General features: G+C 33.7%; 2 protein-coding genes across 4 annotated transcripts in view; one reads left to right on the top strand and one right to left on the bottom strand.

Moving 5' to 3' along the window:
* LOC123548415 (coiled-coil domain-containing protein 180-like) overlaps positions 1-17,298 on the bottom strand; it is a 70,809-nt gene that overhangs the window by 27,990 nt on the left and 25,521 nt on the right. Inside the window, exon 16 of the mRNA XM_053524129.1 lies at positions 15,214-15,264. Within this exon, the coding sequence (XP_053380104.1) occupies positions 15,214-15,264 (51 nt within the window). The remainder of the gene's footprint in view (positions 1-15,213; positions 15,265-17,298) is intronic.
* Positions 4,060-12,033, top strand: LOC123548408 (arrestin domain-containing protein 17-like). Of its 3 annotated transcripts, none has more exons than XM_045335652.2 (4): positions 4,060-4,078; positions 8,836-9,033; positions 9,956-10,086; positions 10,435-12,033. In XM_045335652.2, the coding sequence occupies exons 2-4, from the start codon at positions 8,925-8,927 to the stop codon at positions 11,398-11,400; spliced, it is 1,206 nt and encodes a 401-aa protein (XP_045191587.2). In that variant the 5' UTR covers positions 4,060-4,078; positions 8,836-8,924; the 3' UTR covers positions 11,401-12,033. The 3 variants fall into 3 exon arrangements, with proteins under 3 accessions (XP_045191587.2, XP_045191576.2, XP_045191566.2); XM_045335641.2 differs by lacking the exon at positions 4,060-4,078 and adding an exon at positions 4,724-4,795; XM_045335631.2 differs by lacking the exon at positions 4,060-4,078 and adding an exon at positions 4,802-5,024.

The raw sequence follows: 17,298 nt of genomic DNA, 5'->3' as shown, positions 1-17,298 counted from the left end.
GGAGGATTCTTCCGAAAATATCCGAAGATGCTCGACGGGTTCGTAAGCAGTCGGAAAACATACTTTCGGTTTGACATAGGCAACATTTTTTTGTTTATTTGTTAGTTATTCTTGAACATATTCATGACTTTTTGGTCAGATCCGATGCAGTGGGCCATATTTTCAGTAAATAGGAAGTATCAGCTACAAACTCTGGTTTTCATATAATACTCGTTCGGGTTTTAGTAATGGACCTTTAAATATTGTTCTATTCTTGGTAAGCGCTGTCCACATTTGCAAAATCTGTACCCATGTAAAAGCAACTTTTTCAACATGTGAACTAGAATACATCACACGCAGAAAGAGTGTATTTCTTGCAACTAGTTCGCCTAGTGCTAATCAGATTTGCTCTTACGCAAATTTTGTGGGGGTTTATTTTCTTCATCTTTGAATCAACAATAAAAATTCACCCTATGTATATCAGTTGGAAATTTATATTGGGCCCCATTTTTCAGTGCATTAGATTTTACAAGAAAGAACTTTACAAATGCAATAGCTGGGGGAAAATTTTACCTCCAGTACATGCGAATAGGGTCTAAATGTCATTTGAAAGTCTGTACCATTTTCCACAATAATTAATGAGGCCTTCAAAATATTAGATTTTCTTGATCAACATAATTACTGAAGTATTAGGACTGCAAAGAAGAAATCTATATTTCCTTAGATTTTGAGGACACAAATACATCAGTAAGATACTTTTACCTAGTATAAGACCTTTTTGGCATAAATGGAAATGTACACAACTACTTAAAAGTATACGTATTTCGATCAATTTCGAGGGGTTTTCTCAAAACGCTGGACAAAACATATATTGAATAGAATAATTCAGCAAGTGTACATACAAAGTAAAAACAGGAAGTACGTAATAAAAATTCTTGCGGTGCGATAAGTAAGATCAATTTTTCCTTTTAAAGTGGTCTAACTCAGCTGTGCCATGACTATAAGATTTGGTGTTAATATTTAGCTAATGGTTGTCTAGAGAAAATAGGCATTTTGTGATTTATATCAAGTTTTATTTAATTTGAATGAGCACTTTACAAAGAGCTGAAAACGACAATTATTCACGGTGAAGGACAGATGGACGACGGATACCGTATGCCTCGTGGGTCTTCGACATCCGGGGAATAAAAGCTCTGCTCAGTAAGGAGATGGCCATTAGACAGTTAGAGGAGCTTGGGCTGCCAGATTTTCCTCAGACTCGTTTCCCCTTTATTTACGTACATAGAAAACTTGGTGCAAAACATCTGATAAATTAATATTAACAAAAAAATTACACAATTGTGTGCGTTTTTGCCAACCATAATTTTACTTCTTCTGTAAACAGTATCATATACAAATAAACATGTATAAATGGATGAAAGGCATACGTGAAACAACAGGTTATGTACAATAAGAACTTAATACGATGTAAACGGTTAGGCACAAAGGTAAAATTTTGTCATGTCATTTCTTAAATTTAGTTTTAATAGGCAATATAGTTACTGCACGAGAATCAATACATATAATGTGGATATCCTTGCTGTAATATTTACATTTGCCCTATTCTTTTCCATTGAAAATTATGACATTCGGTTTTTATGCGCAGCAAAAAGAAATGCGCCAAAGTTACGACAAGGCTGCTAAATGATAACGGGCTGCTGTTTTGATGATGTCCGCGTATAGCAGGGAGAGCGCTCCAGAGATTACATCACAGATGCTCCGTCTGGTGCACAGAATAGCCGGGAAGCTGATTTTTGATGTCTGATGCAACAAAATGTGTGCAATTTTTAATATAACATTCTTTACAAATGGAAAAGAAATACAATGTATAGTGTAAAAATAAGAAATGAATTTTTTTTTTCCGGAGTTCCCATACAAATTTAACCCTTTGTCATGTATTTGCAGAATATATTTTAAATATTTGTTTTCTCAGAAACTATATTCCAAGTGATTGCAAAGTATTTGCATCAGACTTTCGCAAACAGTCTGCAAAACGTATCACACTGAAGCAAAGGGTTTGCAAATAAACACTTAGATAAATTACAGACTGCAAAGGTTTTGCAAATAAATACTTTATTAAATTAGCAGACAGCAAAGCATCTGCAAATAAACACTTAGCTCATTTACTTCGCAAAGGTATTGCAAATAAACACTTTGTACAGAAATGAAAGAGCAAAGCATTTGCAAATAGTTAACATAGATGAACTTGCTTTCCTGGTAGACTCTAGGTACAGGAAGTAATTAACCATTCTGTTTTCTGATTGGTCTATATTCAAATGGCAGGATTTTTGAAAATATTGTGAGGAAATGTTTACACATCAGTTAGTAGAAATATTTTGGTGATGCAAACTTGTGTTAAACAGATTATTTATATATAATATTCTAATTATTTTTTCTGGATATAAACTTTGTTGAACAAGGATAATGCAATACCATGTTGTTAAGCAATAAGACTTCCAAGAACCAGAGGATATTGCAGCATGTAGAAAGGTAATGTTAATCAATGATAGTTATATAAAACATTTTTGACTCAAGCAATTGTTAAAACTTACAAATATTACATGATGTTAGTTATTGTTACTGAATGATCACTGAAATGATTGACTTTTAATATTTATTTAAACTGCAAAATTTTAATGGTTTTGTGAATTTACATCTGTTTTTCAGATATTAAAAAAATTCTTTTCTTTGAACCTCAGAAACTCATTTTATGCTGTTTGTTACGTATTTGCGAATACTTTGCATATTATTTGCATGCAAGTTGCAAATACTTTGCTATCACTTTGCGATTACTTTGCTATCACTTTGCGATTACTTTGCTATCACTTTGCGATTTATTTGCCAAAGTTTCAGCTGCGAATTGTAAATTGTTTGCGAAGTATTTGCATTCTGTGTGCGTTGTGTATATTTGCAAAAGCTTTGCAGAATAGTTGCACGTTTCGTTCCATTTCTACTCGTCTGCGGAATATATTCAGCAATCATGTGCTGCAACTGTTCTGCAAAGGTTATGGCAAATATTTGGCAAAGGTAAAAAGTATATTCTGCAAAGGCCCTGTTTTTGCATGGGTTTATGCAAAATGAACGACACAGTAAGGTCGGCAAATTAAACATGACCGCCAGCTGTAATACTGAAATATCTATTGAGAGTAAAGCAAGCAAAATGTCCTATGAGATTTTGGAATATATTTCCAGAAATTCATTTTCTTATAACTGAGACAATACTACTAATATTATAAACTAAGTTTAATTATGGTGGAGTATTTATTTACTGACAGCCTAGCCCCTAATTTTTTTAATAATCATCGCTTTAATATTATAGGAATAGTTTGATAGCTCCAGGTTTCCTATGAAATACGACTGTGATTTCAAATTTGTGTAAACATTTCACACAGGGCGACAGAACTACCGAGCGAAAATTAGAGGTCAAGCGTAAGAAAAGGCAAATATATTCGATCATTTTGGAATATTTTATTCGTTTAGAATCTTTCAATATTCAAAATTGCGATATGCAAGACCATTTCTTAGGGTGGTCAAAGTCAGCTGTGCCATGCTTATGAGACTTGGTATTAACATTAGCTGGTGATACGTTTTTCATTGTTGTCTTGAGACAACCCCCTACTTTTGTCCAAAGTACATAATACATGTACGTAGTCGCATACATATACATTTACGCCGATATATGTAAATCATTATATCAACATGTATGACAATATATTCACACAAAATACAAAGTGAAAACTAGACCAATTAATTGACTAAGAAGCTTAAGAAAATCTATTTCAGTTCTTTTCACGAGTTATGACAATAATTTAAAACATTATTCAACCTATGAGTTTATTTAATATTTCAATTCATTTCTGGTATCTAAATTTACAAACAAGTCACTTCAATCTTGGCATAAAATCAGTAAATTCACTGTGAATGTCAAACACATTCAAACAACTCCTTATGTAAAGCTTCTTTCTAACTGATCTGTAGATTAAACTTTATCAAGATTTGATTTTATACCTGCCAATAGTATGTCTCAACCACTGTTTTAAGAAGTTCAGACACTGAAAAGGTATAATTTTTCGTTTTATTATTATTTTAGTTTGTTCAGCAGTAGATTAATTTTACATATTTTAAATATTTACTGATTTCTGAGCACAATATGGGGATAATTGCAATAAAATAGTGTTGGCCTCAGTCTTCTAAAGTTTCACAGCCAATATACATGGCTTGCATGAATGACACTGTATCCATTAAGGTCAAAATATTCTGTACCGAGTTTTTCGTCCCTTATACATGATTTATTATTGCTGTCAAATACTGCCAGAGTGGTCATTTTTGTATTTCAAAGATTTATCCAGCATTTCCAAATTTGGACAGTTTAAAATTATACAACTGTTTCATGTTTACTATGATACCCCACTTTTTCAGTAACTGATGCATTAATTCTTTACTACATGTATTCTGTAATGAACAAACACAGTGTTCCTTATAATTGCAGAAACTTTCTTATCCCTTTACTTTTTTTGCATAAGTTTATAAACCTAATGGAATATTATCTTTCAAAATAGTTTGTTCATAAACATTTAATCTGAACATTTCGTTAAAAGAACTCAATCAGTTTTTACCTCTTTTTTGATCTTATCACTATAATCTGGGTAACGTGTACGTGAACCATATAAGGAGGTAACAATTGGCCTATACAGGTAGTTTGATTATCTTGGCGACGCATGCATGGCCGATCATTTAAAACCTGTTTTGTCAATCGGAAAATCCCATGTAAAACCAGGTATGGTGTACTTCTTACTAACACACACAAGTTCGAATATCAATAATCTATGGGAAACTTAAACATATTTGTGCAAGTGTTATAACTGGATTTAAAAAAAAAGTTGTGAAACATACAGTGGAAAGCAACAGTTTGATTGGATTTTAGATTAAAATTTGTGTGGTAACGGGTGATATCAGCCAGGAATACCTCCAAAGAGATTGAGTTAACAAAACGGTAAAAAAATAAGGTGTGGATCTGTCTTTATACTTCAAATTTTGTATGGTAACTGATAAAACAGAGACAAAAATATATCATTTCAGTGTCTTTAAACAGTTAAAGGAATGTCAGAAATGGTACCAGTGTCGAGTATTGATTCATTTATAGACCTTTAAATTGATCTTTCATTAAGTCAAGCATGAAACAGCAAATAGAAGAAAATCAATAGCTTTAATCTGTGTTAAAACCACAGGTATAGACAAATATGTTTCAAACGGGTATAAAAAAATGTCAAAAGTGAAACTCTTTAATAATGCCAACTAAGACTGTCATATTTTACCCTAGAATAACATTATCTGGTCTAGGAAAAAGGTAAATTTAAGGATAGTCGATAAGCTATAAATTTACATTTCTTCCGTCAGTCTATAAATTTACACATGGAGTGTGTATAAAAAATGTCAAAATTATATTTTGTACTACAAAAAATCTTAAGATTGAAACTGATAGTTACACTTAAGCTGTTACACTTAAGCAGTTAAGTTATTTATATACAGATCTAGGAATTTAGTAGCAAGTTTACAGATTATCAGATTGAGTGTATGAAAACTGGTGAAATCTCATAATGCTGAAATTAATTGTAATACTTCAATAAAGTACATTAAGTTTCAGCCTTTCTGTTGACTTTGATTTTTCTACTTTACTGAAAGTAACAAATGACCCTTTATTGTATACCATAAGTAAAACAATAAATTTCAACAGATAAATATAATTTTAACAGTTTTCATACACTTAAACCCATCTGTAAATCTATAGATATGATAAATAAAGGCTATTTTTGAGCTTCGGCCACTTTTTTTTATTATTGATTTTGGGGTATTTTTTCTTAAAAATAAAATCAACAGAAATAACCTTAAAAATATTTATGGCCTAGAAATAATTGGCTTCCAATGGAAAGCACATCTCTGATTTCATTTGTTAATTTTCTAAATCATTATTAGAATGTTTATGTAAAGTATAAGGAACATTTTGACATGGGTCCCGTCTTAGAATACAACCTTGCCATTGGTCAATTTTAAAATCATGGTGTTTAGGACTAGCCAATCAGATACAGGAGTTGTAAGACTGGTCTCCAAACCTAAAAATGAACTCTTTCATTATTATCATGCCGAGATGGAGGGTTAGTACACTGACAGTTATTATTATGATGAAAAACACAGATCAATCAATTGTTTTTAGAAGTGTTGTCTATAGATGTGGTTACTCTAGTTAATGCTTGACATATAGTAGCTATCTTGGGACATTTATGATGGTCAGATAGAATAAGCTGATGACAAATGATCACTTTATTTGTATCAATTAACAAATGATACCTCCTTTTGATCAATCATGTAAAAACAAAATAAACCAAAGGTACATGATTGTACTAGCTTAACATCATATTTGTTTCTTAACATAACTTCTGACTTTTATTTAAAACACTGACTGGGCCCATCAATACTCACTACTGGGTAGAACTTCAATGACAAACAATTTTTTTCAAGTACCTTCTATAAGAATAAAGTTGAAGCCCTGCAAATATGATACAAAAAGCAAAGCGATATAATACCATTTGGTTGCAAAGAACACAATAGTCTGTTGGTAAAAGGTTTGACCATTCAATGTGGAAGTCATATGTTCAAACCTAAATGGGGTCTCACACCACTATATTTTCCTAGGAAGCTGACTGCTTAAAAAAAATTAGTGACACTTCATGCCCAGACAGAGCTTTCCTGCTATCAGCATTACAAAGATATGTTTTGGATCATTTGCAGAGTTATAAAAAACATCATGACTGTGCTAATTTGCAAACTTTTGTCTCTGTAATTTAGACTGAAACTGAAACATTCCTAAGACTTTTGGTTAAACATGAATATTATAAGTGGCTGAAATACAACTTTTTTGTCTATTCTCATATTACATACCTTTTGTTATATACCAGGTCATTAACAAGTACAGTAATATATTTTGAAATACTAGCAGTGTCTTTTTTAAAAAATAATTCAGTTAGGGTAAATCGTGACTTTAAGAAGCGGGTATGTAGGTGTAACCTAAGTTCAAATTCTTTCAAGCATTGAATAATGAGAGTAATTTTACCATCTGCTAATATTAAATATCTTAAATATGGAGATAACATTTCAATTCTCTATTCCTTACATCTAAACATATTTATCAAAATGAAAAGCACTTCCTTTTCGTGAAAACTGAAAATTCAAGATATTTTGATTATTTCTTTCTCAAAACCCGTCAGTTACTTTGATTTTCAAACCAATGATTTAAAAAACTGTGTTTTTTTGGTTGAAAGTGTTTAATAAAGTAGTTATTTGTCATGTCTTTATAAAAGTTTATAATGAATGGTGTCTGCCTTCTTTAAATATTATAAACTAAATTTACATAACTGTTGGACACGCCTTGTGGTTACAAATTAACACTTTCATCTATTTATTTAATAAACAAATTACAATGTCATTTCATGCATACAGAAAACAATGTCTCTCAAATAAAATGTAAAAATACTCACACCCTAGGTAAATATTCTATAAAATTATTAGCACTGAGTGTGATCTGACTTTAAAAAAAATATATTCTGAACATGATAACCTTTACTCTACTTTAGTTCTAAAATGGACTGGTCCATCATTCAATTTAGGCAATACCATTTATTATTCAAAGGGGTGTTTAATGAAAATTTACTGACTGAGCAGCAAGCAGTGCAGACCATGATCAGCCTGCACAGATGTGCAGGTTGATCTTAGTCTGCTCTGGTCACAAAGGCAAAATCACTTGCCGCCTAGCAGGCTAAAGGTAAAGGGGATAGAATAGCCTTTGATTTCCAGCTAACTAAACATTTATTCTTTCATATGTTGTGAAGTGCTGGCCTAAGTCTTAATAATCACACAATGCGCTTTACTAAAGATTTTACTGCAAACTGATAGTAAAACCTGACAGACAATGAGTCTTCTTCTTTCTTGGCGTTCACACAGACCGAGAGTAAAACATGCAGTTTTCATGATTAACACTTCATGAATTATTCAGTCTAAGACAGATGCTAAATCTTTCACACACACACACAAAAATGACATCAAAATACCAAACATCTTTATCTTACAAACAATCAGTGCATTCATGAGCAGAACAGAACAGAACAGAAAAGGAAAGAAAAGAACTGAACATATTACATCAGTGTTGTCATATTTTCTGATCCTTTGGGATCATGGAGTCCATTAAGCCGGTGCTAGGGGGGCATGAGAGGTGTTGCACATTTCATTACCTCTCATGAACAGACTCAATCAAACTGAGTCTGCTATTATATTCTTCTTGGTTGCATTCTTTCAGCTTCCAAAGGATCTTTTTGCAGATTTTATTGTAAATATGTTGTATGATGATGTGCCTATGGTACAAGGCAAATAAAATATTTGTTCTGTTCTACATTTCTAATTTACAAACTTCATACAATTTGGTTGAAGTTAAGGTGATGATTTTGCATAATTACCCACACATACTGCTTCAGGGCATGATTATATCAAAACAAGATTTACTCCCACTGCATAATTAGATACTAAAAATTGATGACTTTATTTATCTATAAATCTTCCAGAAAGAGTAGTACAGACTACAAACAGTATGCTAAAATAATGAATAATGCACATTCTTCATACTTCGAACAGTTTCCATTTTTCTAAATGATCATAATGTTTTAATTTGCATCATGAAACTGAAAACTGGCATTTTGATAAAGTCTATAAGCTTTTAACAAAACAGATTTTTTTCCTGTTTTATTATAAGTATATATTAACATATTTCAGGTGTTTTCTTAAAACGGCTGGATAAAGGTAATGTATAGACAGCTATGGTGTAAACAAATGTGATACGGTACAGACTTGTGAAAAGAAATATGGCAGCAGCAAAACAGTCACCATTTGAGAGTGTGACAATCAACCTAGAACATGATATTGATGAACAATACCAGTATCAACCAGGGGAGATCATCAGGGGGAAAATTGGTAAATTCATTACTACCTTTTCAATTTTCAGGTTGTTAAAATATCCCAATATCTGTCAAGAACAAAATGTAATACTAGAAATTCTATTGAAATCAAAAGAAATAGTCCACTTTTGAAATGTTCTTATATTAAAGGGAGGTAATTACAAAATGTAATAAAATGTAATAAACTACACATTTCCAATATGTATACAACTCTATGTAATCGTTTTTTGTTCCTTAAATAAATCCATTACAGAATAATTATATGAAACCTGAAAAATTTCATAAAATGTTGCTGAATGTGATAATTTGATCGCCTTGAAATTGACCTTTAGAAAGGTAAATTTTGTTCAGTGTGAGTAGAGGTATAAATAAGTTCTGGACTTCATATCTTTGGTCAAGTGTTGGTTAAATAACCTGTTCTCAGCCCATATGTATCAAAAATACAAAGGAGATATAAATCAAGAACTGAGTGTTTTCTTTAACCTTAATACAGATTCCCTATATAGGGCTAGATCATCTTATTTATTTGCAGCTCTACTTATTACTAAATTTTCTTACTGATATTTACTGACTGTTGCGAAATTTAACAATATCTTTGAATCAGACTGCACTGTAATTGCAGCTAGTATCTTGGTTCTCAACTTCGCAAAGGCAGAACCATCTGCCGCCAGCAGGCTAAGGGTTAAAACAGTAATTAAAGGATGCCATAAATATTACTAAATTCATACCTTTTAAATTTATTTGCAGCTTTTTTGAATGTACTGATTTTAAAGACTTCATTGATGATTCCTAAACAGCCTGGTTGCTAGGACTATATATTTTAAAATATTCTTTGACAAGTCATAGACTTAGATGCACTGAATCAAATATAGCAGTAAGTTCTTGTTCTCATAAAAATTACTATTAAGAAATTAAGTAAAAACATATTTTTAATTCAGGTATCCAGCTACATCGAAGCACACTGGTACAATCTGTGTACCTTACCATTACTGGTGACGGTATATGTGCCTGGGAGGATGACTACCTTGGTTCATTGGAATCTAAAGAAAACTACATTGATGCCACACAGGTATAGTTAAACATGATTTAAGTGCAGATTCTGTATCTTAATCAAAACCTGGAATAAGCCTGAAAATAGCTCAAATATCTGTTACCTTTACTCTTAAATAACTTGCCTTTAAAATTATACTTCGTATCTACATTATTGTTAATATCACGTAGATGTAATATGAATTTCCTCAACTGAATAATGTAACAGTAAATTATTTTTACAAAAACTACCATGCAGTACATACAGCAAAAGCATATCATCCCACATGTTGGCACCCTATAATTGAAAGTTATATCGTTTTAAATGGATAAAATTTGACAAAATGGATGATCAGATTACAGAATTTATTAAAAATATTTTTTATAGGCAATATTTGATGCTGAAGGACTAGCCAGATATCTAGATACAGGATTCCACCATTTTCCGTTCGAGTACAGACTGCCGGAAAATATACCATCATCCTTCATTGGGAAATTTGGCAGTGTTACGTATATTCTAAAAGCCGTCGTTGAAGGTGATCGGCCAGGGGACACAACAATAGCTACTGAACCCTTTCTTGTAATGCGTAAATGTTTACTACCGGAAAATCTGTCTGAGCCACGTAAGATAAAACTAGCTAAAACTTATTTTTCAATGTGTTCATGGGGAAAAGTGAAAGCTGACATACATATAGATCGGACAGGTTTTGTACCAGGTGAAGATATTTGTTTACAAGCAGAGGTACAGAACCATAGTCCATTACGTATTACAGCCATACAGGCGGGACTTATGATGGAAAGTGTTTATCATGCTCAGAAAAATCTCATTTCTTATAGGCAAATTGTAAACAAACGGCGCGATGACTTTGAGCTCATCGACGGAGACGGAAGACGCTGGCAAAATGTGAGAATTGGTATTCCAGCCTATGTACCAGAATCTTTCCTTGAAGGCTGTGATATCATTGAGCTGTCATACAAATTTCAGTTTCGTATTGAATTATCCAGCGGGAAAGAACTGAAAGTTGAAATACCAATTACTGTTGGTGCTGACCCCAAGGGATTAGCACTGCCTGGTCCCAATAAAAATGATGAAAATGTTAATATTCACTGGACAATGGGACCTAGAGATCTAGCAAAGAAACAAATTGAAGAACAAAGAGAAATGAGTGCATGGACAGTAGCATCACCTGAATTCCGTGATCGTGAACAGGTCATGAACCCTTTATTTAGAAATGAAAGTGAAAAACTTAGAAATGGCGATAGACCACATTTAGAAAGTTCTGGTTTCAATCATGATGACTATGAAGATGAAATTGCACCCGATTATCCAGGAAGTGAAGACACTAGGTTATAAAATATTCATATAAGCTATGCATAGACAGAAATGAGGAAGGTGTTTCAACAAAACAGATTTCTATTTTACTGCACTGAGCTCAAGATTAATTGCATAATTGCTCGTATGCACGTAAATCAACATAATGGTATTTAAATAACAGTTTATCATTGCTTAGTTTTTCAGTGTCCAGACTGCTGATTTTAAAATATATTTGCATATCTTGAATTTCATCAGATAATTTACATATTTGTAAAAAAAACAGTATAATAGAATAGGTGATAAAGGGCATGAAAAATTTGCAATTATTTTTAAGTAAATCTTTTAAAATGATTTTTAAATTGTAATATTTCACAAATTACTGAACACAATTTTAATATAAAAAAATCTGTTCCAATAACCTTTGACAATTTTATGCTAATCAATAGGCAGCTAGAAACAATAATTTCTAGGCAAAAATCTCTGCTGATAGATTGGTAACATTATACAAAATAGTGACTATTTTCTGGCTTTTCAAACAGCTTATTATATCAAAGAATGGTGTTAACATGATAGCTTCATTGTAATGGTTACTTAGGACTGTTCTTGTTTCTGGCATCTTTGGAATCATTAATAATCACAGGGTGGGGATGGGGGAATAATCATAGGGTGGAGATGGGGAATACAGGTGGGGATGGGGGATAATCATTGGGTGGAGATGGGGAATAATCATTGGGTGGGGATGGCGAAATAATCATGGGTGGAGATGGGGGAATAATCATGGGTGGAGATGGGGGAATAATCATTGGGTGGGATGGGGAAATAATCATAGGGTGGAGATGGGGGAATAATCATGGGTGGGATGGGGAATATCATTGGGTGGGGATGGGGGAATAATCATAGGGTGGAGATGGGGGAATAATCATTGGGTGGGGATGGGGGAATAATCAAGGGTGGAGATGGGGGAATAATCATTGGGTGGGGATGGGGGAATAGATCATAGGGTGGGATGGGGGAATAATCACAGGGTGGAGATGGGGGAATAGTCATTGGGTGGGGATGGGGGAATAATCATAGGGTGGAGATGGGGGAATAATCACAGGGTGGGGATGGGGGAATAATCATAGGGTGGAGATGGGGGAATAGTCATTGGGTGGGGATGGGGGAATAATCATAGGGTGGAGATGGGGGAATAATCATTGGGTGGGGATGGGGGAATAATCATAGGGTGGAGATGGGGGAATAATCATTGGGTGGAGATGGCGAAATAATCACAGGGTGGAGATGGGGGAATAATCATAGGGTGGAGATGGGGGAATAATCATTGGGTGGGGATGGCGAAATAATCATTGGGTGGAGATGGGGGAATAATCATAGGGTGGGGATGGGGGAATAATCATTGGGTGGGGATGGGGGAATAATCATTGGGTGGAGATGGCGAAATAATCACAGGGTGGAGATGGGGGAATAATCATAGGGTGGAGATGGGGGAATAATCATTGGGTGGGGATGGCGAAATAATCATTGGGTGGAGATGGGGGAATAATCATAGGGTGGAGATGGGGGAATAGTCATTGGGTGGGGATGGGGGAATAATCATAGGGTGGAGATGGGGGAATAATCATTGGGTGGGGATGGGGGAATAATCATAGGGTGGGGATGGGGGAATAATCATTGGGTGGAGATGGCGAAATAATCACAGGGTGGAGATGGGGGAATAATCATAGGGTGGAGATGGGGGAATAATCATTGGGTGGGGATGGCGAAATAATCATTGGGTGGAGATGGGGGAATAATCATAGGGTGGGGATGGGGGAATAATCATAGGGTGGAGATGGGGGAATAATCATTGGGTGGGGATGGGGGAATAATCACAGGGTGGGGATGGCGAAATAATCATTGGGTGGGGATGGGGGAATAATCATAGGGTGGGGATGGGGGAATAATCACAAGGTGGGGATGGAGGGTGGTGGGAATTTAGAGTTGGGTCAGTCCACAAAATTAAATACCAGTGAACAACTCAAAATTCCCATTCATTTAATCCTTTAGATTTGAAATTCGTGAATATATGTCCTAGCAATGAAATATCCACTTTAGTTGGATGCATGGAATTTTAGACTAATGGAATTTAATGACTTCATAGCATTACATTATAAAGCTGTCATGATCACCTTTATGATCATTCGTAGATATTAGTTTGCTGATTCTAGTAGATATTACTTTTTCACCTTTTTATTTTAGTACTTGTATTACTTTTTTAATTATAATTGTAAATTATTCCTTGTATTACAGATATATTTATGTTAATCAATAACATACTTAAGATTTTGTTGTCAGTTCTTCCTTTTAAGTTCCAAAAGTAATTAAAAAACGTTGCCCCAGAGTGGGAACTGTACAAGAATGGAAGAAGAAGAAGAAAAAGCTAACTTTTGATTTGATTTTAGGTTGTTAAATAACTTTTGAATAAACTCTGTACTATACTTATATTATATAATAAAACCTGAATCACGAATACAGCTGCTAAAATACTGTTGTAGACAAACTGAGTGAGGCCCAATAGGGGTATCTAAATTAGAGATCTACCTAAAATATCAGTCAGGAATGAGGATAAAAGTTAGCAGTTCGACGATTAACTTTTAGGGTTATATTTTAACATTTTAGATGACTTAGTAAAACAAATGAATGAGTCAAGGATTATAAACCCAAAACAGACCTTATAGAAAGATTAAAACATCAAACTAGTGTTTCCCAACAAGACTGCTATTTTGAATAAAAATTTAACAGGCAGTTAGTTTAACAGCCGGTTAACATTTTCAAACAGTGACTGGGCCAGCCGCTAGCTGTGTTGTCCATCCTGCTTTCCACTGCCTCACTGTAGCCCTTACAATTGCAGAACTACTTTTCAAACCTTTCCATTCATAGACTTATGCCCTTGGCTAAAAGTTTACTGGATATCCATGAAGAAGACATTTTAATACTCAATGTCTTTATTGTGATATAACAGGTAGTTAAAACAGGTGAGGCCTTTAAGAACAAACCACCCCTAAAGCAATTACAATCTTTCATGAAATCACCTTCTTTAAGGTGACTCATCTACTGTACAGAAGAGAGTAAAATTTTAGATGTAGTGTACACTTGATTAATTATAAAATGTTGATCTGGATGGCATAATGACTTTTGGGCTCATTTATATAACATGAAATTTATGTCTGATGTGCATATATTCGTTGGTAAAAAATAGAGATTCAAGGTATCAACAGCCTCTGGTGGATTTTCGAAAGGTGGCCTCTGATCTTTTTCTATCAACCAAGGCATTGGTGTGTCATAATTTGGCTAATGTCTATGTTATAACATCTTTTAGGGCACTCAGGTCAAAGGGATCATGCACATGGGTGGATTGTGTTAAATGTGGGTAAATTGACTTATTTTAATTCTCATACTACTTTGAATACCCACTAGGGAGTAGTCATAGAAGTATGGGAATTTTGGTAACTTTAGCTCTAAGACACAAAAATAAGTCAGTAAGTTCAATTCACTCACATTTAGACACAATCAACCCATGTGCCAGACCCCTTTGCTTTAGCCTGCTAAATTTTTTTTTAAATAGACTGGTCTATCATTTAATTTGGGCAGTACCATTTATTATTAGAAAAATTGACTGACCAAATAGTGAACAGTGCAGACCAAGATTAACATGCATTGATGTGCAGGCTGATGTTGGTCTGTACTGGTTGCCAAGGCAGACTCGCTTACTTAGTAGGCTTACAGTTAAACACTGGTAATTTCAAGATCATATAGGTCTCAAATTTTACTTAGCACCAATATGATAAGAATGTACATAGCAGGATTACTTACTGGTTTCTGTGGCTTTGGTACAAAAGATTTCCTCTTTGCCTTCCCTTCAGGCTGTAAGAGAAAAACAAAACATTAGCCATACTATTATTCATCAAATTCACCATCCGATATCATATAAATAAGGTAGAAAGTGGTTAAACAGCTGAGGACAACCAATTCTCATATTCCTGTATTTAGTACTAATGATATTTTTAAGGACAAATGATTTTCGTAGAATTATATATCAGCTATAGAAAATGGCAAATCTCGTCAAAATTTACTCCCTCACTACTTACCACAGCTTTGCAATTGTCAGTAAAATACAGTCTTACATTGTAAAGTTGAATGTAGCTTCAAATGTACGTTGCAGTCAAAATTACATTGCTTTAATTTCTGCATTCAGAATCTGAATTTACAATAATTTCATTTCTTCTATATAATTATAACAAATTAAATCATGGTAGTTGACAGAAAACACACCAGAAATCCTGATCCCATTTGACATGCTCTGATTTCTTTTTTTTTTCTACAGGTCTTAAACCTTTACAATACAGTAATATTTGAAATCTGTATTAAAGGGGAGTATTCAACATCTGACAATGTATGTATTTAGAAAGAATTTAATGTATCCTATAAATTGGCGAAAAAATTATGAAAATCAGACTACAAACAAAAAAGATACGGCACTTTAAATATAATCAATTAATTGAATGGTAGCCATTTTGGGCACACTAACATCATCATCCTTTCCTTATATGGGCATTACCAAATATTGTATTTATGGCAAAATTATGTTAAATACAATTAAACATGGAGCTTAAATTTAAGGCATACACATTTACACACATACTAAGGTTCATATTATATTATGGCCCACAAAATATGTTTCTCCTAATTGTTATTCACTTAATTTCCATATATAGTAATGCCCTTATAAGGAAAGAATGATGATGTCAATGTGCCCAAAATGGCTGCTGCTTGAGCGGCATATTTTTAAAAGGTCATTTTAAGCTTTTCTCATACAAAGTCTCATAGGTCAAAACGGTTAACTGGAAATAAAAGTAACTTTGATTCCCATACACCTTTATCTGTATTCAACACTTAATTGTTATATATTTTTTGTTATTATATTTTAAGTTACTTTGGTTTAAGTCAAACATAAAGTTTTATCATAAAAATGAATGGGATTGTAAGTTTGTCTGTTTGTTTGTTTTGGGTTTAACGCCGTTTTTCAACAGTATTTCAGTCATGTAACGGCGGGCAGTTAACCTAACCAGTGTTCCTGGATTCTGTACCAGTACAAACCTGTTCTCCGCAAGTAACTGCCAACTTCCCCACATGAATCAGAGGTGGAGGACTAATGATTTCAGACATAACGTCGTTTATCAAATAGTCACGGAGAACATACGCCCCGCCCGAGGATCGAACTCGCGACCCCGCGATCCGTAGACCAACGCTCTTACCTACTGAGCTAAGCAGGCGGGCTTGGGATTGTAAGTTAACCACATAAAAATATATCGTTGTAAAGTCAGTGTCTCCACATGGGATACTTGATACAAGTTACACAACACTTATTTCTTTACAGTACATGATTATGTAAATTATTTAATATAACAAAAAAACTGTCGAGTCAACCTTAATGTTAATCCCATTCATTATTATACATATATATACAATACTTATCCTGATTTAATCATGCCCTGCCTGAACATTAAATAATGCACAGGACAACCTTATAAGAATCTGAAATCAGCATTTTCTATTTTTATTGGAAATTTTATAGTTAGATTTTTACTCAAGATGGCCTATTATCCTGAATACTTGCTAAAATTAGAGGACGGTGAATTAACCATTCTTTGATAAATCAAGAGCACATAACACTACACTATTTTGTCTGAATTAGCTCAGAATCAACCTTGTTTGGGATCTTAACAGTATAAACATCTTAATTGTCTAAATATCATCTGCCTGATTATATCAGTGCAGGTACTAAATGGAACATTATCCATTCTAAACTTGATTATAATTTATATAAGCCCAGTAGACTTTCATCCAGATTCTGTAAAATGTTTGGCATTTCCTTTGATTAATGACTACTAGCTAAAA

This window comes from Mercenaria mercenaria, chromosome 15, assembly GCF_021730395.1.
Source record: "Mercenaria mercenaria strain notata chromosome 15, MADL_Memer_1, whole genome shotgun sequence".
Taxonomy (NCBI): Eukaryota; Metazoa; Mollusca; class Bivalvia; order Venerida; family Veneridae; genus Mercenaria; species Mercenaria mercenaria.
This window is presented reverse-complemented; position numbering and strand designations above follow the sequence as displayed.